We start from the raw sequence: 26687 nt of genomic DNA, 5'->3' as shown, positions 1-26687 counted from the left end.
GAGTATTCTAACATCCTTGCCGAAATCATGAATATCAGTCTATGATAATAAATGTACGTATACACGTATACAATCGACATAATCAGTAGCCCTAATAGTAGTCGAACATCATAGCATTAAAAATGACATTCTGCGTTAGACTTCAGTTTACTTACATTTCCTTCATTAACTTCGCCAAGGTGCATGATATTTCGGTGTTTTTTGTTGTTGTTGTTTGTGCTTTTTTTTTTCTTTAGTGCAATACGTCACGGAAAAGGGGCGTGGTATACGGCATTGTGGGGCGGTTCTCACTTCCTGTTTCCACAGAGTCAAAGGTCAAGTCGTAGACAACCTGATGTCCATTATCCCATCCGTACAGTTTCTGGTCATGTGGGTTATAGTCCAGTGACATCATTTCACTGAAACGGTTGTCGAAGGGTACTTGAATCTCTCTGGCCGAGGCTGTCTTCGTGTCGTAGACAAAATTGACCTTACGAAGAAAACAAAATTATATCACATCATCACTACATAGTAAGCGTTTGGTATACACACACAAGCCCACCATACTTATGCGGAGTAAATGAAAGACAGATAGGCCATCATAGACCGAAAATTAATAAACAGTGCACTCCCGTTATAACAAACACGGTTACAACGGAATTCTCGATACAACGAAGTACCAATTCAGGTCCCAAAATTATCATCTATATACTCAACTGCTCGGCTTTAACGAAATTATATAACGAGAGAAAACTGCCAGTCCCGAGGAATTCGTTATAGCGGGAGTCGCTTGTAGCTGTTGGGTGTGAAAAAAGAAAGAAAGAAAGATAGATAGAAAGGGTGGAGGGGGAGAGAGTGAAGACAAGTGGTTGACCTCTCACAATTCAAATATCTCATTGAAGTCACTACTAATTATTTTTACGTGACCTGAATGAGTGATCTTCTCACTTTCTCGAACTGTTCCAAAGAAGACAAGACGACAAATTTCAATTATCGATTATAATTGCCTCCTCGTTGCATGTGCATGCTGAGTAGATTTATTGCTGTTGTTGCTTTGGCCCGTAGTTTTAGTACTTACCGAGGCGTCGTTGCTGAAATGATTGTTGACGCAGTAGAGCTTGGCACAAATCATGAAGCAGTTGCCAGCTGTGAATTTAGAGAAGGACGCCATCTTCGTCGCAGTAATGTCCAACGTCTGCGGGTCAAGTTCACCCACCGCAATGCGATCTGACAAAGTGTGACGATTAAAGAAAACGTTATCAGTGAGTGCATTACTCCATATCAATGATAAAGACACGAATTCGTTGAATTCGTTCCTGTCTTTTCTTCTCTTTATAACAACATTTTGCCATTATTTTCATTTCGTATCAATAAGATTTTCTTTGAGAGATCGCTTGTCAGTGCGTCCTGCCATTTTTTGCAGAACCATATAAATATATAGAAAATTCAATATATTTTTACTTCTTTTCCACACTGTATAACAAAAGAGCACTTGACTTACCTCTTTCAGAACGTAGGGGGAATAATATAACCCTACATATGTCAGTAATAAGTCGATGGAATGTATCATTTTTCATGAAAAAGAGTTTTGTGGAATTCTCCTTATATTTTCTTTATTGTCCATAATGACGTCATGAAGTGTCGAAGTCTTCTTGTTCAGCAATGACAACACCGAAGCTTTAATTAAAGATTCATAACTTTAAAATCAATCATCCGATTTTTCTCAATCTTTCACTGATGTATTATACTAATCTTGCTGCTTTCACACAATTCACATTATAATTGGACTTTCATAAATTGGAACATTGAAAAGTATCGGTAATTTGCATGAACCACCGCCCCGCAACACCTCTCTCTTTCCTGCAATCATTAATGGCGACAAAACCAAGACGTACCTCCGTTTGATGACGGTGTGTAAATGACCCAGAGACCGTACTCGTCGACAGCCAGATCGATGTCGGTGTACCCCATGGACGCGTAGGCCCCGTCATTGTCTACCAGAGCGTCGGGTATCTCTCTCGCGGCGACCACGGCGTTGCTTTCCACATGGTACCTAGCAATAGGACGGACGTGATTATACGTTTTAAATGGAAGCTCTCGAAAAGCTTTACTGAAATGGCGATATAGCAAGAATACTTCCAGTCACAATAGCTTTTAAGGCTCGTGTGAACCAGCGTTAACATTAATTTACTATGTTCTTGAATGACGGTGATCAGTGTTATTGTTGTTTTTAGAGAAAAGAAGAGAGAGAAATGGGGCCCTATGGTGGAGTTCAGTACACAACAGGTAAACGAACGAGGGGAAAGGGAGGGGTCCTCATTAGAGCTGACATTTCCGGATTTTGCTGAGGCATCGAATGATCACATTGAGCTATAGCTGCTCTAAAAACGTGGTGGATAATACCTGCATCAATGTATCACCTTAGTAACTATAGTCAAGAGCATACTTATGTAATTAAAGGAAAATGAAATTATTATAGATTTTCGTTAAACCGTTCTGCCATTGTGACATCACTAATTGTCGAAGAGGGCAGCACATATAGAACTGATCAATATTCACAATTAAAGGACCTTTTTGTTGTCCGATGCTCCTCCAGCCATCACTGAATGTTTTCCTTTTCTATTTGCATTTGCTAAATCCTCCTGTATGTGCGGCACATCTTCCCCTTAAAGGTCTACGGGGAGTGACCAATGACTACCTCGTTTTCTGCTCGCTTTGGTCTTCAACTCGGTAACCCCTAAAAAAAGATTTACTTAAAGTTTTCTCATTCATCCAAACTTGAACCCTATTCAGGAGAGGATGAGAATATATATAACAGACAAATCAGGAGAAGAGATTATAATAATACACACGTTTTCGTTGCCGTCTGTTTTATTTCTAAACATGGCATGAGAAATCTAAAGGTGGATTGATCTCGCAACGTTCTTCAGTAATTCAAGAAGTATATATCTTTTGTCATAAACTGCATCTGCTCGACGCACTGTAATGGGATAAGCAAGTCGGATTCCGGTGACCGTCTTAAGGGGGAAACTTACCTGACCACTCGATTGCTGCCTTTTTCGTGGTAGTAGAGCGAACCGTTATAAGCTACCATTCCGGGTCCCTGGGAAGGGCTGTCGGTTGGGAGAAGGAAGCGACTCTCGTAATTCGTGCCACGGGTAAAATCCGCCACGTTTGAGAAACGATCTACCTGGTACGTGAACCTGAAAGAAGTAGAACGAAATTGTCCGACAAAGGCAGAGAGATTTTAAAGGGGTGTATCTCTTTGGACGAAAGACAACTGAACTGGTACCATGTGACAAGTTTTTCTAATTAGACAGGACAGGTATCCGCATTTGTCATGAGTTGCACAAAATGTAAAATCGAGTATTGAATAGAAACATGTCCCCGACTTTTGATTTAGCATAAACCTTCAAATAGTATTTACTAGGACGCCTATCTTTGTATAATATGGATACTAATAATTTAGCAAGTGATTACAAGCATGACGCTCACAGCAGCGGCCCGGCTTAGGCCCTGCATGGTCACATGAAGACCGCTCTCCGACCATTGTACGACCACTGAAATCACTGGAAAGCAATTGACTGTCAGAGGGCGCAAACATGAAAAAAAAAGGTTATTTGGAAGTCAGCAAGTGGCCGTTGGTGGCCGTTGCCATAGTCGGTTAGCAAATGGCTAGAGGTTTCCGATGCTGCATCGAAAACCACAACCAAACTGGTCTGGAAAAGTGTTCTGGTCTTTAATTGGTCGTGAAAATGTCGGCAACTGGTCGTTGACTGGTCGTCAACCTCTTTACGACTGGTCTTCAGTGACTTTTTACCTTTGGGATGATTTTTTATTTTTTATTTTTATTATTTTTTTTTGTCGGGAACCAGTTGCGACCAATTAAAGATTGATTGCCGACCATTTGCCAGGCGGTCGCCAATCAGATAATAACAATTACTACATGATACTTGTTGTAGAGTGTTTGAGTCCACTGCCGCATCCATGTGTCAAGTACTGTATATATTGATGCAGTCCACGTTCATAATTCATGCACCTTTTCCTGACTACAAAAAGTGATCCCTGCAATATAGCTAACCTAAGGGACTAAGAGAGTGTCTGCGAAGAGTAAGGGTATGGGACAGGGAAGATCACAGTGGCGACAGCCTGACCAAGCAATTTGTACTTCTGAGGCTGGGGGAGAGAGAGGAAGAGCAATCCTTAGCTATTGTACCAAGCGCTAAACGAACATCAGCAACCAATGATATCGGCGACCAATTTGTATTGCTCTCATTAGTCACCGACCAATTGCCGACCATTTGCAACCTTTTTTTTTTTTTTTTTTGCGAGCAGACGTCTACTAGTATTCATCATGAGGTTGTTGTTGCTGTTGTTGTTTTTGTTGTTTTATGAGCAAAACAATCACAAGGTGCTCGTCAACCCGTCGCCAGATGGTTTGCAAACGGCCGCAAACCTGTCGGCAACCGGTCGGCAACCAGTCCGCAACTAGTCGTCGATAAAAAAATTGTTGGAGTTTGGTCGCCGATAGGTTGTCATTGGTCACCAGTAATTTTCTTTTGCAGGAGGTCGGTGACCAGTCTTCGCGTATGTGTGACCATGCTCTTATACGTGAGACTTTACAATTTGAATCATTTAAAAATATTAAAAAAAATCTCACCTAGAGTTGCGGAATGGTGCGTACCACACCTTTTCGTAGTCCAGGACCGGGTCCCGGAACCAGGCCCCGGATCTCGTCCCTCGACCCCGGACAGTGAAAGGCTCTGACACTTGGACCAGGTCTCCGCAGCTGTCTGCAATCAATAAAAACATGTATGCAGTAGTCAATAGTGTGTATCGAAACGATGGGTCCAACAAAGGATCCAAAGTGGAAAACTTGATTGATTGATATCAATTCCAATGCAATAAATGCGTCCACTATATACTGATGATGATCTCGCTATACATGCTAAATATCAATGGTGATTACAATGATGATATTTAAAGTGATAGAATAGTTACCGGTGGTATCAACAACATTGACAGGGACAACTGCTCTGCTCATCTCTTTGATTATCACTGTTATAATTCAAGGAATCCTATAGATTATTTTCCAGTGGCAATATCAAGAAAATTCTTCATTACTTGTTTTTGTTGTTGTTTTCTTTAATGAAAGAGAGGATAAAATTATCCATATCGATTAGATACTAATTTTTGACGCGTACTAAATGTTCAAATTATTTGGTACAAATATTTTGATTGCTAATCCAGTGAATCAGCCAGTATACAATGGCTCAACGACTTAATGACTCATTCTTGATTCTGAATTCGAAAAAAAAAATCATATACAGTATTTGACGTATGATATGCACTCAGTCATAAACACTTTTTACTTAAATCAGACTACAAAGACATTGATAACATTCAATATAATAAACTCATCTCCTTTTTCTCTATCTACCTACTACACCCATTTATCTGTCTACCTATCTGTCTCTTTATGTACCTATTGTCTGTCGACCAGTTCTATCTACGTATCCTTCTGTCTTTACATATCATATTCCTGCAGGGAGATTTTATGAAGCGTTTTGTCAGTTTTTTTTCTGACAAACTGTTAAATTAGCTGCTGAAATCCTTGCATCTGACTGGCTGAGAGCAAATTTGGCAGAAAAAATATCCGACCGAAATGCTTCATGAAATGCCCCTCCCCCCCCCCAACTCTCTTTTCTTGTTTGGTTGTTGTTTTGTTTTCTTGTTGTTGATTTTTCTTTGTGTTTTGTTTTATTTTTTCTTACTTTGTGAAGCAGATGAAGCCCAAGGCTGGAACAAATGGTCACGTTGATCCTCCGTGTAGGCCTGCTCGCATTTGGCCAACTTTGCCTTGAGGTCTTCAAGCTGGTGGCGTAGAATACGGACTTCGTTTGGATTCGACAACTTAAGGTCGTGGATGATCTTGGTGAGATTGTCGATCTGGGGATGGCAAAAATAAGAAAAGAAGAAGAAAAAGGAATATGACTGAAAAATGGGGAAATGCCACAAATGAAAATCTATTAAGAGAGAGACAGTTGGATTGACAGTCATTTACACCTTCCTGGCTTCAGACGACGTGCGCACGCGTGAAAACGTTGCAGTAAAGTTGGTACAAAAAAGAGATCGGCGTTTCTTCCAGTTACGCCATCGCATGTCTTTCCTAGCACGTAGGTACGCGCACGTGTACAGGCGAACTCTCACATAAACGGAGATACAAACTGACAAACACAAACACAAAGACCGCGCGTCTTTGCCGAAAGCAAAAAGAAGATCTTGCCAATTCAGGGACACTGAAACAGCTGTTTGTTGAACGGTTTGTGTTTGTTTTGTTGTATTGAGTTTTTTTATTCGAAGTTGGAGGCTTCTTGCATTACAGACTGTTCGCAGTTTGTCGGTGATGTTCGCTCTAGTGCCTATAGAAGAAGAAAATAATATGGGGCCTTTGGACCTTTTGAACATAGTTATGCCCATGAGCAGCCGACAGCAGCCTATCATACCTCTCGATTAGCTGCATGAGTGAGTGCTGTAGAATAACGTAAATTACAATTGTGGCACAAATACTTTGAATACGTTTCCTTAGCAGTGTCTAGTCGAGGGGCTTAAATTGCCTCTTCTCATCCAGAGGCTGAAGAAAGTTACGGACTTTAAAGCATGCAAAAAAAAAAAAAAAAAAAGACTGCAATGTATAAGGTACTCTATTATAACTATTGTAAGTCTCTTGTGTCAGAAATGAGTTTGCAATTTTGCCACCAGAACGTCTTTGTTTAGGTACAAATTTATCAATCCCATTTCAACTTGAGAAGGACTAACCTCTTCTCGAAGCTCCTGCACCTCTGGGACATCTTGTACGGCTGAACCGATTCTACATCGAACAGGAAATCAAAGATTCAGGTGTTAAAATCATGCATACGGAAAGAGAGAACGCATCCATTTTATATGACATAATATTATACATCTCGCAACATCGTTTTTCATCATGGCCCGGTGTAATGGTTCGGCCAAATTCGTGGGAAATACAAATTCAGAGGTGATTTTTCAGGGGTGAAAACTTGGAATAAGAACGTTAGAAGTTAAAAAAAAAAAGTCAGAGGCTGAAGACCCAGATCATATTCGAGGGTCAAACACTCGACCACTCTGCCAGCCTTCGGCTAGAAAAGTGACCCACAAACGAACTGAACCTACCGCTCGAGGCTGGACGACATTTCCTTCAATTCTCGATGGATAACCTCCACCTCGCCTACAGAGATGACGATGGTGCCATCAAGCACGCCCTCTAGAGTTTCCTGCGTCGTATTCAGGGCAGAACCGACGCTCTCGAGTTCGATGTGGAGTTCGACCACGGTCTGGTTGTACTCGGAGAGCTGTTGTCGAAGTATCGCGATCTGGGTTGGCGTGAGATATGAAAACAGGAAGCACTCGAATAGATATGCATGGTTGTATCGGGGAAACCTTGGACTGCGCATATTACAAACATTCACATGCAAAGTAAGTCTGCTTTATTCTTAGTCATCTTCACTCTATCGCAATGAAAATTAAATCTGCACAACTACGTATACCATTTGTGAATGTATCTAGATTATGATACACGGTATAATACAGTCAATACAGCCCTTGATGTGATTCGTTGTAGCTCACTGTACTTTCCCCACCCCGACATCTAAAAACTTATATCCGACCAACGCGAAACAAAACAAATAAAATCTCTCTCCAATCATTATCTTCATCATCAAAAAAATGAACATCTTGACAAATTCATCGTTCGTATGATACCTTATTGCTATTTCACTGAAAATGTATCTCCTTAACTGCAGAAGAATAAGAAATGATTGGCGAAAAACTTCTTTTCTCTCAAAACGCGTCTTACTATCCACAGAAACGACAACCGAAAACCATAGATTTCGTATGTGATAAATTTGAAAATGACAAGTTTGGGAATGGCTAAGATTACTATGTATTCATTTGGGTGTATGCCTATATATACTTTGATCGAAATATGGCGCTCAAACATATTCTATGGCAATTTTGATATCATAATATTCAGAAAGCGGCTGTCAGTGTTTTTGAAGCTGGGAAAAAGGATGGAGTAAAAAAGAATAGGAAGAGTTAGTGACTGGTTTTCCCCTCTGTTTACCACAACAACTACCTGTCCATAGGTTTACTTGTGAGACTTGTGCTCATTTGATTCATTGGCACAAAAAGGGTTAAAAGAGACTAACCTCGACTTCTGCTTTCTCGAGTCTCCTCGAGAACTGTGGTTCAACGTAATCTGTGCAGGTGACCAGACTCGGCCATTCGGCACGGCATGTGCATTGGTCATTGGTGGTTTCTCCGGTCGTCGCTTCGGCAGTCGCTCGTCGGGCGGGTTCGGTAGAAACGGAGTGGTAAGCTTCCGTATATGGCAATGCCCCATCTCCTCTCTGCTGAAACAAAGGTGAGACAAAGCTCCCTTTTATGATTTTGTTTTATTCGAGTTATTACAGTAACTGTGTAATTGCTATTTGAGAGTTTATGAGTGTTAAATTTGTAGCTTGGCACTTCCAAAATAACAGACACACAGCTAGGTAGCATGAAGTGGTAATTTACAGTTTAAATATAATACTGTGAGATCTTAAACCAAGATTTCTCCGTCACAACGCAGTATTTCTTTCCTAAACACCATAGAAACACTCACTATATTACGCAAAGAAATGTACAGTATAACAAAACACGAAAAGAATATTATTTGATTTATGTCCAGCTTTAGGTCTATCTGTCAGTATGTTTAACAGGAAATTGGTTCGGACAGGAATTTGTATGATAATCATCTCCTTTCCTGAAGCATGATAGAGAATTAAGTATGTTGGTCTTTGAAGAAAATGGAGAGCATAGGCCGGACAGATCATACGGGTGTTGTCCCTGGTCATCAGCAACAACAACAACAACAAAACATATTTCGATTACTATAGTTCGATGAAAATGACGTCATTTCAGGAAACTACCCAGACGCCATCACTGGACAATGACGACATTATGATTACAAACATACAGCATTCCAACGACATAGATATTCGTACAATTTATTTTATACAATTACTTTCTGTTACTTTCGTGCAGAGCATTGCTTTTAGTGCGGCTTAACAGGAACGTAATCTATAGAGATTATCAAAGTGATTAAATGAGATGTTAACGTTCACCTCCATCAAATCCTAGTAAACTTCAAATATCTTACCGCATATACGTGTGTGGCGGAGATCGACAAGAAAATTGAGAATCGCAGCAGCAGTAGAAATACCGACGATGTTTCCATGGTGGTGTACTGTTTGAACAAAGCGAGGGTAACTGAAGAATGAGACTTCAAGATCTCACCTCATATTTATCGCGCAGCCAGTGCATCACATCTGCCCTGGAATATCCTGCTTGGGTCGCAGGTCATAAACGTGTGGGAATGAACACCATGTCATTTTCTAGAAGTCATCTATCTACTGTCTTAAATCCAAGCAACCCGAAATACATCACGCACCACGTTCTTTGGAAACCCCCCTACTCGAGACAAAATCACTACCATCAACAACAACTATAAACATACCGTTGCTTTACTGCGTTATCGAAGTGACGTCATGTGTGGGTGCCATTGACGTTTGACGATCTTTTAACGATGTGTGTGTGTGTGTGTGTGTGTGTGTGTGTGTGTGTGTGTGTGTGTGTTTGGATTTTATGAGAGATTAACTTTTAAACTGAAGATGGTTGGAGAATATTCTATGTTTGAGTTTATTGTATTCCCTGATGACGTTTAGCATTGTTTCGGAAGGAGTCGGAGCTATATGGCTGTAGACAACCCAAGTCCACGATTTGTTTTGTGGAATTCATCTTATTTGCTTTGTCTAATACTGCTCTTAAGTTGAAGTGATCTGCAGCTTTGTAGTTGAAACTATTGTCTTATTCCTTATTTGTATATATATTATAACAATATATATAATTTAGAGATCCACAGTAACTTCTTCCATACTTGCCCTTCGGCTAAGTATAGATTTTTCGCTTTCCATTTACTTGCAGTAAAGGAAACCATACTTGCCCTAAATTAGAAATAAGAAAAGAACAAATTCTTATTAGTCTCAACAACTGAGGCCTTTTTACGGGACATAAACTTTGTTATCTTTAATCTTTGGTTGCAAAAGGTAATTATGAATTAAAATTACTTTTACAACAGAGTGGAACACAATAGACGGGTGGGCCTTATGAAGATTTCATGGACGTCTCGGAACTTTTTTTTTTTTCTTGAATACTTTCTCTTCATCTTTTCTTTACATTTTTAAAAGGAATATGTTGAAGAAGCTCAAGGAGCAGTCGTTCTGATGTTCATGATTCTGATGATGGTGCCGTTAAACAAAGAAGTATTTTGGAAGTATCTTTGTCACGGTTCCGTCTTTGCGTCACTCCTGTATAGTTGCTTGTTTTCGTGGTACGACTCTCGCCTTCAAAACATCGATGTTACGGTACGCCCTCAAAGTAAGACACAAAGGCAAGTATTAAAAGTTGAGGCACTTTTTTTGTCATTACGAATGCATCTCAATACAAACTGACACATGTTTCATATTTGTTATTTCTCTGTTTTTCTATATCTCTCGTCTCAAAAGTTTGATTTATTATTTCATCACATGTCATGGCTCACTTGAAAGGGTTAACCTTTGGTGTATCCTGGAAAGCGAAGATCCGCGATACTTTTTCGCGTGTCGGAACTTTGATGCTCAAATCCTGTTATCGGAGAAGTTGATATGCCTGGAAATGTAGGCCAAATTGTCATCATCATAACTAAACGATGAGCGAGACATGGCAATATGATACGATAATGTCTCGTGACTTGAGTTCACCTGTCAAGAAGACGAAGCATAACAATCTCATAAGTGAATATAGTGTATATAACTTTCTGTATTCTTGACCTTTGACATGCTACAGAAATTGCTAGTGCATTAGCCGAAACTTGAGCGTTTAGAGAAAGAATTATTCAACTTTGTTTTGCAGACAACAATTTTACGTTCGAATGATATCCTGCAAAGATCTTATTAGGAAAAAAAAGAATGTAATTTTGAATCTAAAAAAAACCCCATAAAACGAAACAGACAAATAAACGCAAAAAAACATTAACGAAACAAACAAAAGAAAAAGAAAAAGCAAACATCGATCATAAGCTTACATTAATTCGTCATAACGATGTAAATATGGACTGATTCCGCCTTGACTTTCTTTAAGTAGTGGTATTTCTGCAGCAGGTGTAGGCCGACCTGTTCCGGAACTGATTGTTTGTACATTGAGTCCACTGTAAAAAAAAAGAGTGTATACATTGTACCTCTTCGAAGTTAAAGGGACATTCCAGACGATTTTCATAATTTCACATCATGTAGTATATAAATTGACAACTCTATGTATAGATATGTGGAATTTATTGTGGTTCTCGAGCAGAGAAACAATACTTTGAAAAACCTTGAACAAATTACACTGAACAAGGATGATGACATAGAAGGTTCACATATTTCAGAAATGTAGCAGTGTAATTCCATTACGATACCGCTTGCTTGCGAGTTCACCTGTGTATAATCTATGCATCATGCCTTCTTCTTTTGTTCTGCTTCCTTGAGCCCCAACTCATGCATTCTTATGGTGACTCTGCCATGTCATCATCCTTGTTCATTGCAATTTGTTCTAAATTTTGAAAATATTCTTATTCTTCAAATTCTAAAACTCTGCCCTCAGTATAACTAATTTATAGTTGTTCAAATGTAAAAATCTGAAAATCATCCGGAGGTCTCCTTTAATGATTGTGTTTGTCTGTTCTCTAGTACGAAAGAAAACTGCAAATCGTAAATACACATATTTTTGGGTCGTTGGCATATGCGATAAGATAATACAGAAGGTGGAGTTTACGTTTGACTCTGCATATTTTCATTGAAACTTTACATCTGTTCCTCACTGTTAAGATTTACTTACCAAATGCACACATTAGCACTTTGCTAAGTGGAGTAAAATGTTAACTTTTGCCCTGTCACATTAGTTTGCAGATTCACGAAAATTTTTATCCAATAAAAATCTGAAATCCTGTTTCGCCGTGAAAGAACCTCTGCGGTTTCCCCCTTTCCCTTTCTGTCATGCTTTAACATGCAACAGATAATACATGTACAAAAAGAGGTATATCTTCATTTTCCTTTATTCTCAAAACAAAAAGATTAATAGAGAGTGACCTAGGTTGTAAGCATTAGATAAAAGTCGTACTTGTAATGTGTTTGACGCTTCACGTTTGTTTCCTGTCTAATTTTAAACTTGATGTGACGCGATCGAGTGACCGAATAATTCAACATCTACACTGTTGGGAATTTAGTTTGTCTTATGGTAGGCCTACTGATTATGGCTATACGTCAACAATCGTTCCGATAAAGAAAACAAAAAGAATAAAACAAAATATTTGCAGCAAAGCAATAACATATCACGATCGATGTATGACTTAATGACATATCTCCCGCTACTATACTTATACACATAATAGATGGCTGCGACTGGTCACGTACTCCAACCATTGTTCGGTATTTCTGGGAATCTGGGAAAAGAGGTGTTTGGGGACCTTGTTTACTGGACCCCCGCACGGAGCTCACAATATTCCTCTTGTCTTCCACGCCTTTTTTCATATACGGCAATACTTGAGTATAAGAATCGGAGGGAACGAATTTCATATCGTTCATTAGATAAAGCACGAAATTTTTGGTAAACATGCAACAATATATTGGCATGCTCTGTCTGGAATTTTTGCCAATGGGAAGTGGGCTAGAAATAATACCTACATGCACTTCGACCTCCGGGGTGACGTGATTTTCGCATCATCGCTGTCAATAAACTGGGCATCAACCGGTATTTTTTTTTTTTTTTTCGATTTTCAACTTCTAACTTGAGCTAACGGCGACATTATTTATAAAGAGGAAATTTGATTGACACTTTTACGGTGAGGCCCTATATCCTGCAGTTCTAAATCCTGGGAGAAATTTGCTTTGAATTACACGACCGTTACGATAGAAAGGAAGAATGATAGAGTATACAGTGGACTCCCGTTATAAACGAAGTCATCGAGACCGGCAGTTTTCTTTCGGTACATCGAAACGAACAATTAAACAATGAAAATACATAGTGTGGGTAACGTTGCGGCGTGAATTTTTATTTCGTTGTAACCGGAATTTCGTTATAACCGTGTTCGTTATAACGGCAGTGCACTGTAGTTAGAATTCGGTGGAAGCGAGACGACGATGAGACAACTTGGATAGGCTGTTCAAAATACATATATCACTCTGGTCACATGACTCTGCCGTCTATGGTGTATCTCATCACAGCATGCAATCGTCTTTGTAAGCTAGGGATCTAATGTAGGCCTACATTTGATTTGTTCTCTCATATATGAAGGAAGATGTCTTGCTCTCTCTGTCTCGGGGGATGTGTAAGAATACGTACAGCCCCACCCCCCCCCCCCCCCCCTGGGGGGGGGGGGGAGGCTGCAGCCCAAGCTACTTTTCGTTGTTCTTTAAAAAAAGGAAAGAAAGAAAGGATCTGGAAAAACTATGGACAAAGAAATCACAAACCCATGGCTTTTTCGAAAGTTTTATCATAAGATTCTTCTCATCTAAGCTGGGGGGGGGGGGGTAGTAGGTCAATGATACCCCATCCATCCTATAATCATGTTCGGTAGCCTCTGGAACATACCACGTTTTTCTGGAGATACTGTACTGAGCAGACTTACAGGAGAACTGTGGGGGGGGGGAGCTTGTAAATTAAGAACCTTTTCAGACAAAAAAACAAACAAACAAACGGACAATAAAGGCAATGTCTAAATCACGTGAACATAGGGACCTGGTGAAATATCCAACAGAAATCACATTGCTGAATTACCAGATTTAACATTTCCTGGTTTTTGATTAAATTTTCATTGATTTTTTTTTAAAGTGGTTTCATTGAAAATAACCTTATTCTTTTAGGTAAAGTCCTTGAGAAAGGTCTACAAGGCATAGGCCTACAGTTCATCAGAATGATGAAAAAAAAAAACAAAAAAACAAATGTAATCATATAATGTAAACTCTTTTGGAAACACCCAGTCGACCTTCTGTGCATGTAAGTTGGCTTCATATGAGCAAATGCAACTCGCCGACAGCATTTAATTTGACCCATTGTGTGCTTTGAGTGCTTGGCACAGGAAACCCCGTAGCATTGCACAAGTGTACACAATGTGTAAAAGTCCCTGGGACAGCAAAGGTTAATGTGTAATTTCACAGCATGTTCAACCTGGCTGAACCAATTACAGTAAACTCATACAAACAGAACGGTGGACATTTCATAAACTAGAAATGTCGCTATGGCGACTGGTATGCCTCCGCCATAATGCATGATTCTCTCAATAGGTCTATAGTACTTGTGGACAATGTGCGATTACATTTTCACAAAATTGGCGAAATATTAAAATGACATGTTTGTCACAAATGTGTTGAATGTTCATCTTCCTTGACCTAAGTTTAATTGGATGAATGAGAGAGCATGTATTTGGGGATTTAAGGACTTTTACTTGACTTTGACCATTTCATAAGTTTATGCATTGAGTAATTTTCAAGGTAAGGAGAAAAAGTGTAATTTCTGTATTGAATAGTAAATTGTTACCATTTTCATCTGGCCTTTGACTCTAAAATTCATAGAATCACTGTCAGGCAGAACATGAATATGTACATGGACTAAGTTTCAAGATAACTTGAGCCATTTCCGAGATATGGAGGAAGAAGTAAGTTCAGCACTTTCACTTGATCTTTGACCTTTTGACCTTTGACCTTTTTGGAAAAAAAAAAAAAAAGAACTTCCCAGAGAATCTCTATTGGGTTATACATGCATACACCAAGTTAAAAAAAAAAAAAAAAATCCTGCTGGCACTGCATAAATATGAGGGAAATAGTAACATTTTGAAGTGTTGCCCTAGACCTTTGACCCCACGAACCCCAGTTTCCCTAGATAATCAGAGCCAGTCAGTACATGCATATATACATGTTCCAGAAGATTCCTTGAACAATTTCCAAGATACGGAGAAAAAAGTGAAATTTTAACATTTTTACTTGACCTTTGACCTCATGACCCCCAAACTTTCGCAAGAGAATCTTAATTGGGTAATACATGTATACACTAAGTTTCAAGAAAATATCTTCAGGCATTGTATAGATATGGGGGAAAAAGTGAAATCTTAAGCATATGACCTTGACCTTTTACCTTGAGCATGTGCATCCAAAAGTTAATAGACACAACTTCACCCCCTAATACACATACAGCCTGTACATGCCAAGTTTCATTAGGATACCTCAAAAGGTTTATTTAATTACGCTGTCCACAAAATTCATCACGGACGGAAGAACGGACAACCCGAAAACATAATGCCTCCGGCACCACTTCGTGGCGGAGGCATAAAAAACAGACTTGCGATAAGAACGTCGAGGAATTTTGAAGTTCCAATCAATTTTCTTAATGGAACAGAGGCATTAGACCCAACAACATGAGCATATGAGAGGTGATGATGTCATAACTCTCAGAAGTCTCCCACGAACCCGTACATGTACATAAATGTTTCTGTCATGGAATACAGTCGACTCCCGTTATTACAAAGTCCTTGGGATTGACAGTTTTCTTTCGTCATATCAAAATTTTGTTATATCCAAACAAATAGAGTATATAAAGTAATATAGACGATAGATTTGGAACTTGAGTTTTTATTGCGTTGCAAGCGAATTTTGTTATAACCAGGTTTGTTGAAACGTGAGTGCACTGTACGTAGAGTTGTATTTTTCGCATCCCATACTTGGAGACTTGTACAAATGTAATAACCTATAAATGCCGAGTTTGGGGGGGGGGGGGGGAAGGGGGGCTTTGTATCATGGTAGTTGATGAATCATTAACTAATAACATCCAGTCAACCCTGCCTAAGTTAATCTATTTGGACTGCAGAAATATCTTCGACTTACAGAAAATTGGTTATGAGGGATAAAAATCAAGGACATAAAAAGACCTTCGACTTCGGTGATTATTTGACTTATGCGAAGTTGACTTAACCCTATTCTAACTGGGTGGGGGGTCAAATTGACCCCCCCCCCTCGACGTTTCGCGCCACGATTTTGCAACGCGTAAAGATTTTGCCGCGTCGTTTCACGACTTTTTTCATTGAAGTCTCCCGCATATTTTGAGACCAAATTTGCGACGTCCGGGTACACCGTTTTGAAGTTACGTAATGTTTTGCATATGCATGTCAACCAAAAAACAACGCAAATTCATGATATCGTGTGCAAATCCAATGCAAATTGTGTTCTTTGGTTAAATTGATATAAATTAGATTATTTCAACTTTTAACCATTGAAATTAATCAATTCTAGTGTAAATAAGCCTGAAAAAGTCCCTGCAACAAATTTTGGCAAAAACAAAAGGTCAAAAAAACAATAAAATACATAAAAAAATTAACAAAACAATAAAAAACAAAAGAAATTGATTTCGATTGTGCTAATTTTTTACAAGAAAATTGTTTGATCTGTCTTGAGGAATTCTGACACAAAAATTTAGCAATCCTCCAGTCTTTTTAATGGAGTTATAGGTGAAAATATGATTACATGCACAAATTTGCATAATCAATTTATTAAAAATAGAAAGGCAATATTTTTCTATTGTATGACCATGTTATCTTGTAGTTGACATCCAGCTCTATCTTCAGGCAAAATTTCGCGGCGATCGCACGATCGGCGGCCGAGATCTGAAGGGGGGGGGGGGGGGGGTCAAATTGACCCCCCCCCCCCCCCCCTCAGTAAAAACTTGGCCTCAAATAGCCCAGTTAGAAATAGGGTTAAGCAAGGTTGACTGTACTCTCATTTGTTGCTGTTTTCAGAATACGAGTGTATAAATGTTTAGGATTCAGATTTAGATGCAACTTTGACCACTCTGTTTGACTGATTTTACTTGTTTCATTAGTCAACATCATGTTGTAAATTTCACTTTTCACACAAAACAATCAACACACAAGACTCTCCTTCAGTCCAAACAACGCTCACACAACAATAACTGAACCTGGTGATGCTTTGGTATTCATTTATACAATCTTGTACAAATATATTTCAATGTTGACCACAGTAGTGTCACAATGTAAAAAGCTGTTGGAATAACATTCCACAGTCAATGAGAGACAAGTCTAACACTAAAGTACATGTCAAAACATTCAAAAATGCTACAAGTGTACTACACAAAACAAGAAACTTGTATATAACATGATGCTCTTCAAAGACAACAATGAGTTTGGAATAAGTCAGTTGAGAACAACAAGGTCCCTAATGCTGTACATGTACAAGGTCCCTCATGCTGTACAAAGTGCAAGGCATTAACATCACTCTGACTTTGAATTTGTGAATACTCTAAGCACATTTTTGGAGAATTTGGGCCTTGCACTCACTGGACATTGGCATTACTGATTCAAACTGGGAAAAGGACATAAGTTTGATTTTTACTACAGGTCAGATAGTGTTGAAAGACTGAATAATATCTTGAAGTTCATACCGGAACTTTATTTTTCGTTAGATTTTAAAGAAGCTGCTTTTAAATTGTGATCGTAACACAAATACTAAAGCTCAATGTTAAAAAAAGAAATCATTCCTTGCCAGCAAAAGTTATGCCGATGTTGTCTTTTTTTCTTCTTTTTTTGTTGCTTCATTGAGCATTACACTGTACCAAAACATTCAATAAGTCAGCAACAAGATTTACAAACTATTTACAATCTTTCAAAATGCATTCTATGAATGAACAGGCTTGTAACATTCCTAATCCTCCAAATGTACATATGTGACAAATTTGTATCTACACCATAAACTTCCATGTAACCGACATTAAATCACAATATTGACTAATACATGTAGTAATCTAGGGTTTTCCCATTTGTACACCATAATGCTCAATGAGTTCACACCTCCAAACCTGCAAAATCAACTGTCAAACATACCTCATTAACAATACTGCATACTGTATACGCCAAATATTTCGCGAGGTTTATATTTTCGCAAATTTCACAAGTCAGCTGCTATTCGCGAAATTAAAGACACACACAAAAAAAATGATGCTAATGCCGATATGAATGTGACGTACGCATGTACATTCAGTACAGGACTCCACGATCGCGAATTTAACCACTCGCAAAATTGTCGGGAAGTCCCAATCGCGAAAATTTACACTCGCGAAATTTATGGCATATACAGTACATTCACTTTCAACTGCACGATGTAATTATCTGAAAGGGCATTTGGATCTTTAGGTAAGCTACACAGCCTTGGTAAGAGTCTAGCAAAGATATACACAATCTGGTGAGAGTGATATGGCCAAAGTGATATTTTTGTTTTTCTCAAGAATTTTCTACGGGATAAGTAATGTGCTGATGGGATTCACATTAAAGGGATGGTACAGTATTTGTAGAGATGAGAATTGGGCTTTTAACTTTTTGCGAGATACCAAGAAAACACTTATGAAATAGTAAAGAGCATACCATTTAAAGAGGAATTCAAAGTTTATTTGATGAAAATCGGGTTTGGAATGACTGAAACATCCAAAAACAAAGTAAAACAAAGCAATCGTAATAAAAGGTGGGTCCCACACTTTATTAGAATTGCTCTGTTTTGGATATCTCAGCCATTTCAAAACCAATTTTCATCAAATAAATGTTGAAGTCCTTAAGGAATTACATGCTCTTTCATATTTCATAACAGGTTTCTCATTATTTCACCAAAAAAATGTTAGAAACCTGAAATTAGGTCTCAACCAAAACTATACAATCTTACAATCTCTTTAAACTCATACAGTAATTTCACTGAAATTGGTGAAAATATTGTCGTAATATGTATATGTGACATATATTTTCATCATTCCTCTTTAGATCAGTATGTGAATGGAACATCAACATTTTATTTCTTTTTTTGTTGTTGTTGAATCCTAGAATGATATCCAAACAATACAAGCAGCACACACTTTTCACAGAACATTGCTCTCGAAACCCAAGGCATTATCTCACTGATATGCTGCAGTCACTAGACCTCTTTATCTTACTTATGTTTGACCATCTTTTGCATTTGAAGATAAATAAAAAAAAAATCCCTTTATTTTTTTGTTCTACTTGCCTTCCCTAGAAAAAGAATATTAATCATCACAGGATATTAAAAGACATAAATGTTAAATAACCCCCAGTCTTCAAAGAACTCATCATACATTCTCCTGAATTTGAAACCAAATAAAAAGCTGTCCATCATGAATCACTATCAAATATGTGACTGAAATCATTATTCAAATAATTACGGCAAAATTCCATCCCAACCCCTAAATGAGGGAGGTGGGCGAAACATGGAGCATTTAAGAAGTTGGGGTAGACTCTGCTGGAACCAGACTGGCTTGGTACTAAGTTTACAACTGTGTGAGACTCCACTCAGAATAGCGCTGAAGACATCACTCCTCAGAATGAACCCATCTGCATACCCTCCTGTAGAAAATAAAAACAAAAAATAAAAATCATCTCATTATAAAGCCCAGTGAACTCCACTGAGGTGGTGGGGGGGGGGGGGGGGGATGAGGCAGCAAGATTTATTGATTGAAAAAGAAGAGACCTTGACTGTGTCCTTGCAAGAAATTGAATACATGTATGTTGTTCTTCTCAAACAACTCCATTGCCTGTAAAATCTTCACATTTCATACCTCCAGACGTCTTTTTTCTTTTTTTTTCTTTTTTTTTTGGTTGTTGATTTTCTAAAGAAGCAGATGTGGCATGTTTTCAATACCTATGCCAAAGAGTAGTGACATAAAAAGTAGCTTGCAAACTGTATGGGTAGGGAATTGGAGGGGGGGGGGGGGAAACTGAGATGCATTGTTATGACATGACTGAACTTTGACCTGTTGGGTATCATAAAATGACTGCAAGTTTTCAGGCAACAATGTTGACAAACCAAAAGCTTGTAACTCGTATTTCACTAGACAGGACTCGATGACATTCCAATGCATGACCTGGGCTCACAACAGTATTTGAAAATGAAAAAAAAAAAAAAAAATCAAACCAAAACTCTAAAAGTAAACATAATGAAACTAAAAAATAAATCAAAGAATCATCTCAAATCCTGATCAGAAGTTTGAAAATGAAATGGCTTTGCAATTTTCTTGCAGCAGCATATCAACATCATCGATATGTAATTACAAGTTTGAATAAGGGCTGGGAATAAACGTCTACAAAAATATAACACAAACATTTTATATCAACACGTAAAGAAAAAAAATGCCAATTCTGAAACAAAACTGTCATACAAATATCATCAAGATGACCTCTTATGACAAAAGATGTGATTTCATTCAGAAGGAATGAATATAAGAAAAGAACAGCCTGTGTGAGGTTCAAAAATTTTTCCAGTCGGTTAGTGAATGAAAGGGAGGATGTAACAATGACTTGACAAATGTACATTTCAGGTGTTAAATATCAGAAGAAGAGAGGAAAACGTTTTCTCCCTTCTACTTGTCAGTTACACCTAGAGTAGTCTCATTGGCAAATTAAGTACAGTACTGAATAAGCGGTTATTTTCATGTAAAGATTTATAGGGAGGTCACAGACATTTTCATGAGATGTTGTTTTCACGAATTGACACTGTGGCTATCGTTCGTGCGCTATATTACTCTAGCGCATGGCAACATTTTTTAGTGTTGTTATAATCACAAACAAACAATGATTGACAAAATTCTCGAAAAATTAAACTCTCCTGAAAATAACAGCATACACAGTAATCAAACATCCTTTCTATCAATAACTAAATCTATGACACACAAAAAGAAAAAAGGTATTAATGCAGTAAAAAGAAAATGTAATGCAAATGTTCTGCTGAATTTGAGAAGAAAAAAAGAACGATTAACCTTTCAAGAATATTATCAAAACACAAACACTTCATCTTTAAACAATTTGCTCTACGTCCATGCATTAGAACATTAATACAAAATCAATAAGAAAATTGATTAGTAAAAAAACAAGAGACCCGCAGGTCTAGCGCTCACCTGAGTATCGCAAGTTCACCTTTCACGCAGTCACTAATTTAAATTATTCACAGCTTTACTAAAATTTGACCAGCCATTCTCAAGTAGAACATGAAAATGTACAATAAGGGCCAACATTTTTAAAGATTCCTTAATTTGGGGGCATTGGGGCCCCCTGGGGCCCACTGGGTGGGGCATGGTGCCCACTTTGATAAATTGAGATCCTGACCCCCTAGGGATGCTACCTGCCAAGTTTGACGAAAATCCATCATGAGGTTTTCAGGAAGAAGATGAAAATGTACAATTCAGGCCCCCATTTGGACCTTCCCAACACCCCCCCCCCCTGCCCCCAGGAGGGGCACCCCTGGATCTGCTATGAACAAACTTGAAACTACAGTCATTAATGTACTCACTCATAGTATTATCTTAGCTTATCTTAGAGAAGATTTTTAAAGATTCCTTCATTTTGGGGGGGTTTGGGCCCCCTGGGGCCCACTGGGTGGGGCATGGTGCCCACTTTGATAAATTGAGATCCTGACCCCCTAGGCATGCTACCTGCCAAGTTTGACGAAAATCCATCATGAGGTTTTCAGGAAGAAGATGAAAATGTACAATTCAGGCCCCCATTTGGACCTTCCCAACCCCCCCCCCCCCCCCCCCCAAGAGGGGCACCCCTGGATCTGCCATGAACAAACTTGGAAACTACAGTCATTAATGTACTCACTCATAGTATTATCTTAGCTTATCTTAGAGAAGATTTTTAAAGATTCCTTCATTTTTTTTGGGGGGGGGGGGGGGTAGGGGGGCCCCCTGGGTGGGGCATGGTGCCCATTTTAACAAAATGAGATCCTAACCCCCTAGGGATGCTACCTGCCAAGTTTGGTGAAAATGGGTCATGGGGTTCTCAAGAAGAAGATGAAAATGTACAATTTAGGCCCCATTAGGACCCCTCCCCACCCCCCTCCCCTGGGTCCCAAGGGGGGCACCCCTGATTCTGCCATGAACAAACTTGAAACTATAGTCATCAATGTACTAACTCATAGTATTAACTTAGCTCTATCACTTCTGGTTCTAGAGAAGAAGATTTTTACAGATTCCTTAATTTTGGGGGGTTTGGGCCCCCTTGGGGGCCCCCTGGGTGGGGCATGGCGCCCATTTTAACAAATTGAGTTCCTAACCCCCTAGGGATGCTACCTGCCAAGTTTGATGAAAATCGGTCTTGGGGTTTTCAAGAAGAAGATGAAAATGTAAAAAGTTTACGCACGACGGACGACGGACGACGCACGACGGACGCCGGACGAAGGGCGATCGCAATAGCTCACTTGAGCCTTTGGCTCAGGTGAGCTAAAAAGAAGCAGTAAATAAAGCAACAAACAAGTTCTCACATACACGAGATGCCAAAATCTTGTGAAGAAAGAACCAAAAAAACAACCACCCTACTTCGATGGAAACAAAGCGAGTGGTAATGCATTCTTTCTATCAAATAATATTACAAGCCATCATAATTTCAAACCAATACGCATTTGAATCACTGTGTCTACTATTATCATGAGCGGTGAAAAGTTTGCTTATCGTGAAAGAAAACTTATATTAGTAATCTCAAGATCTGTCAAAAGATGAAAAGTATAACGCTTTAGATATTGGTCAGCCATCAAACACCGACAGCCAACAACGGTAAGCAGCCAAAACTGCCAACAGCCATCTGTTAAAAAGAATGCAAAAGAGAAAATGTAACATTAAAATATGTGTATCAGCTTAACGATGTTTGCTGATCAATCAATATGAGATGTCATACTGGTGATTATCTGTTCCAAAAACAACAAACTGTAAGAAGAGAATGGAAAAAGTAAGATTTGGGAAACAAACAGAGAAGCCGAGGTGTTAACCCATTGACGACAAATGATTTTGCTATAACATGCATTTCCCGTACACACCTGCCCGAGTATTCTCGGGACTAGTTTTCAACGGGTTAATAGAGGGTACAGCTTGCCTAGGAGAAATCCTCTGAGGAGTCGTAATCTTGCACAAGCTGTGCCATGTCGTCCTCCTCCACACGTGGCAAAATTAGCCGCCTGCTCCTCCTCGTTTTCCGTGGCGGGCCCATCCTGCCGCGGGCTCCGTTGTGGTTCTCTCTGTCATAGTCAGAACCTGCTCTGGTGGCCCTGCCCATGCCAGAGAAAGCAAGAGCTTTCTGCTTCCTCTGAGGAGGGGGAGTTTCCCGCGGCGTGGACCTGTACCGCGATGACTACAAAGCAAAATGTGGGAAGCAAGAGCCCTGTTTGGTGTAATTCAATCTTTTACGAGATGTGAGAAGTTCCACTGCTGTACCACTCAAAACTCTCAAGGCTGTGGGATAGAAAGAAAGGTTATCAATCCATCCTTGACTATATACTGTATAAGTGGATATTTTTGCGCGATTAATTTTTCGCGCTTGGCCGGGTCAGAAGAGTTTCGCGTGTTTTTAATTCCGCGGAATCTAGACATCACGCACAGGAACATATGGCAAGCAAAAATATTCGCGGGCTTTTATTTTCGCGCTAGTTTCTGGTTGCGCGAAATGCGCGAAAATTTCAACACCGCGAAAATTTCCACTTTTACAGTAGTAGTTCTAGGAAACTCTCATAAAAGTATGATGTGAATACAGAAGTTCCAGGAAGTTAACAAAGTTCCTGCAGACTGTGCTAAATAGAAAATTTATGAGGAACACACATGATTTCTTTTGAGACCACTGTCTAAAATCTCTTCGGGCGACGTTTACACAGGAGCTGCTGATAGCATTAAGAGGTTTAAAAAACAGAAAAGGTGTAATCAGTGTCTAAAGATGCCATGTCTGAAGTCTCTATCTACAGACTAAGTTCTCGGTCACAGTGACACTGATAATTTGCTCCAATGCACTTGAAACGAACCACGAACGAATGAAGGACATGCTAATTTGAGATAAAAGAATACGTCTGAGGGATCAGCAAACAGAAGCACTGCAAATGGTGAGATGGTATACACATCATATGCACTCATGCACTATTAAACAGTGGATCCACTACCAACCAACTAAATCATTATATCCCCTAGTAGAAAAGAAAAAAAAAAGACATGAGTCAATCACCAAAGTTGAAATCTATGTGCCCTGAGGCAATATCGCTGACTTCCATTATTCTGTATATTCCTGCAGGAGTAATCCTTTTCTGTAAATCTAAAAATTTGGGGTCATAACTTTTTACTTTCCTGTTAATCTGAAGTTTGGACATGTAACTTTTTTTTTTTACCATTATGTGGACCCATGTTTCTTTAGTCTGACATTATTTTTCTAAAATTTTTCATGATAAATGCGGTTAATGAGTGTGCCAAGATTAAGAATAATCTAATAATCTTTCTATAGTTGTTGCTATGAAGTTTTACATGCTTTTTCTGTGCTCTTACGTACAGTATAGGTTAGTGTCCCTGTAGTTCTAAACTGGCCATATACTGTATACAGTACATATTTCATGGGATTTCTAAGAATTTATATAGGGATTTAGGATTTCTCTAGGAATTCTATTTCATGGAATTTTGGGCTCTATTTGCAAATTTTGAAACACACAAAATACCCCCTCTGATCCTGACATGAATGGATGTGCACATGCACATTTCTCCGTTCATTGATGCATTCCATGATCACAAATTCAACTTGTTGGGAAGTCCTGATTTGCCAAAACTTACAGACTCCCGAAATACATGGCTTTTACAGTGCTCTATTTGCCATGTGCATTACACTTGCAGACACAGGGCCTCATTTTGTCAGGTCCCAAGGAGACAAGGGGAATGAGGGAGCATCTCACACCATTATTATCAACATCACAGGAAAGGAAAAGGGCAGGAGGAAGAACAAGATAGACAAAACAGGTATATGATTTCACACAAAGTCAACCATCAATGGTGATACAGTGCACTCCCGTTATAACGAACACGGTTATAACGAAATTCTGGTTACAACGAAGTAAAAATTCAGGCCGCAACATTATCCACTCTATGTATTTCTATTGTTTATTTGTTCAGTTATAACAAAATCTCGATATAATGAAAGAAACCTGCCGGTCCTGAGGACTTCATTATAACGGGAGTCCACTGTATAGGTAGCACAACGTTGTTGTTATCTTAATCCTTTGTCTGGTCTTTAATGGGGTGAAATTTGCACCATCACTTACCAAGACCTGCATGGCTTGGCCCTCCTGGAAATCCTCCTCCTCATCCTCCTCTTCGTCTTCCTCATCATCTTCCTCATCATCAACCTCTTGGTGCATCGGGTGCCTGAAGAGGTGAAGACAATACATCCAATCAACTATCAAAAACACAACACAAGCAGTCCACATAGGCTCACTCCAAATGAAGCAAATAAGAGTTTACATTAACAGAGACAGTTTAAAGAATGATCATGAACTCTGTTTACTGTTCACAGTTGCATTTTCCCTAAGATTCAATTAGCTGATTCTCCTGTTATATGGCTCAACTTTAAATAAAGTTTAATGAATGTGTGTTTGCTACTAAGTGAGCGTCTGAAACAAAACTATGGGCAGATAGACAGGGATGGATGGAGCCTCTCATAGTGCAGAAACACGGAAAATCACTAGATTGTGAATAGTTCATACAACATTGGAATTACTGCACAAATATTGATGCTGATCTGCCAGCCCTGATCATGGACACAATAAACCCTAGTCATTCCAATAAATTTTGCAAACTTCTCTTTTCTTAGAATTATGTGTTTGGGCTACATTTCTAAACTTCTGTCAGAAAAATCTTGTGCCATGACAACTCAATACTTCTGTCACTTTGAAAGGAAGAAATAGATAAAACAGCAACAAACAGGAAGTAACCATGACTACTGCTTGAGAAGAACTATGTTTCATAGGATTTCAAATGCTGATATATGCAACAAAAAATATGTGCAAATTTCAGTAATCAACAGGCAAAAACACAACATAATTTAATAGAAGTATATGAAAAAAAAAACACAGAAAAGAGAAATTAAACGATGAAATGCTATGGCACCGATCAAGACAGCACACGACCCTTAACTTCTCAGTTTGTTTTCTATTCTGTTGTCATGAAGTTTGTTGTTGTTGTTGTTGTGGTGGTTCTTGTTGTTGTTGTTGTGGTGGTGGTGGTGGTGGTGGTGGTGGTGGTGGTTGTTGTTGTTGTTGTTGTTGTTGTTGTTGTTGTTGTTGTTGTTGTTGTTGTTGTTGTTGTTGTTGTTGTTGTTGTTGTTGTTGTTGTTGTTGTTGTTGTTGTTGTTGTTGTTGTTGTTGTTGTTGTTGTTGTTGTTGTTGTTGTTGTTGTTGTTGTTGTTGTTGTTGTTGTTGTTGTTGTTGTTGTTGTTGTTGTTGTTGTGTGGTTCTTGTTATCAGACCACACTACAAATGCACAACAACCACTGTATGTCAAGTACACCCAGGTCAGGAGAACCCTATCCAAGGCTTGTATTCACATTCCTCATCTACCCACAACCTCCAACAGTAATGAAACTCTACCCGTTGAGGTCAGATTGATTTTGCTACGACACATATTTTCCATAGACACCTGCCCAAGTATTCTTGGGATTCGTCTTCAATGGATGAAGATGCTTATCGTCGCTGGGGCAACAAGACCTTGTATCTACAAAATGTCAAATG

The 26687-nt window shown here is 38.9% G+C and overlaps 2 protein-coding genes across 2 annotated transcripts in view; both read right to left on the bottom strand.

Moving 5' to 3' along the window:
• Nucleotides 1-140: 140 nt before the first annotated feature.
• Nucleotides 141-9279, bottom strand: LOC140244599 (noelin-2-like). The gene is made up of 10 exons (XM_072324221.1): nucleotides 9197-9279; nucleotides 8205-8405; nucleotides 7171-7370; nucleotides 6799-6850; nucleotides 5754-5928; nucleotides 4640-4772; nucleotides 3015-3182; nucleotides 1875-2032; nucleotides 1058-1206; nucleotides 141-469 (listed from the first exon to the last, which is right to left on the bottom strand). Exons 1-10 carry the CDS (start codon nucleotides 9272-9274, stop codon nucleotides 233-235), a joined length of 1551 nt encoding a protein of 516 aa, XP_072180322.1. The 5' UTR covers nucleotides 9275-9279; the 3' UTR covers nucleotides 141-232.
• Nucleotides 9280-17096: 7817 nt separating this feature from the next.
• LOC140244651 (cohesin subunit SA-2-like) overlaps nucleotides 17097-26687 on the bottom strand; it is a 35259-nt gene continuing 25668 nt past the window's right edge. Inside the window, exons 26-28 of the mRNA XM_072324271.1 lie at nucleotides 25224-25326; nucleotides 23033-23287; nucleotides 17097-19516 (exon numbers count right to left, since the gene is read on the bottom strand). Coding sequence (XP_072180372.1) covers nucleotides 23033-23287; nucleotides 25224-25326 — 358 coding nt within the window. The 3' untranslated portion in view covers nucleotides 17097-19516. The remainder of the gene's footprint in view (nucleotides 19517-23032; nucleotides 23288-25223; nucleotides 25327-26687) is intronic.

The sequence above is a fragment of the Diadema setosum genome, chromosome 21 (genome assembly GCF_964275005.1).
Source record: "Diadema setosum chromosome 21, eeDiaSeto1, whole genome shotgun sequence".
NCBI classification, from domain to species: domain Eukaryota; kingdom Metazoa; phylum Echinodermata; class Echinoidea; order Diadematoida; family Diadematidae; genus Diadema; species Diadema setosum.
This window is presented reverse-complemented; position numbering and strand designations above follow the sequence as displayed.

Coding starts and splice junctions, on each gene's coding strand:
- LOC140244599 (XM_072324221.1), bottom strand. CDS start 9,274: ATGGAAACATCGTCGGTATTTCTACTGCTGCTGCGATTCTCAATTTTC. Junction 1,207..1,874: donor CACACCGTCATCAAACGGAG/GTACGTCTTGGT, acceptor ACACTTTGTCAG/ATCGCATTGCGGTGGGTGAA. Junction 470..1,057: donor ATTTCAGCAACGACGCCTCG/GTAAGTACTAAA, acceptor TTTCTTCGTAAG/GTCAATTTTGTCTACGACAC.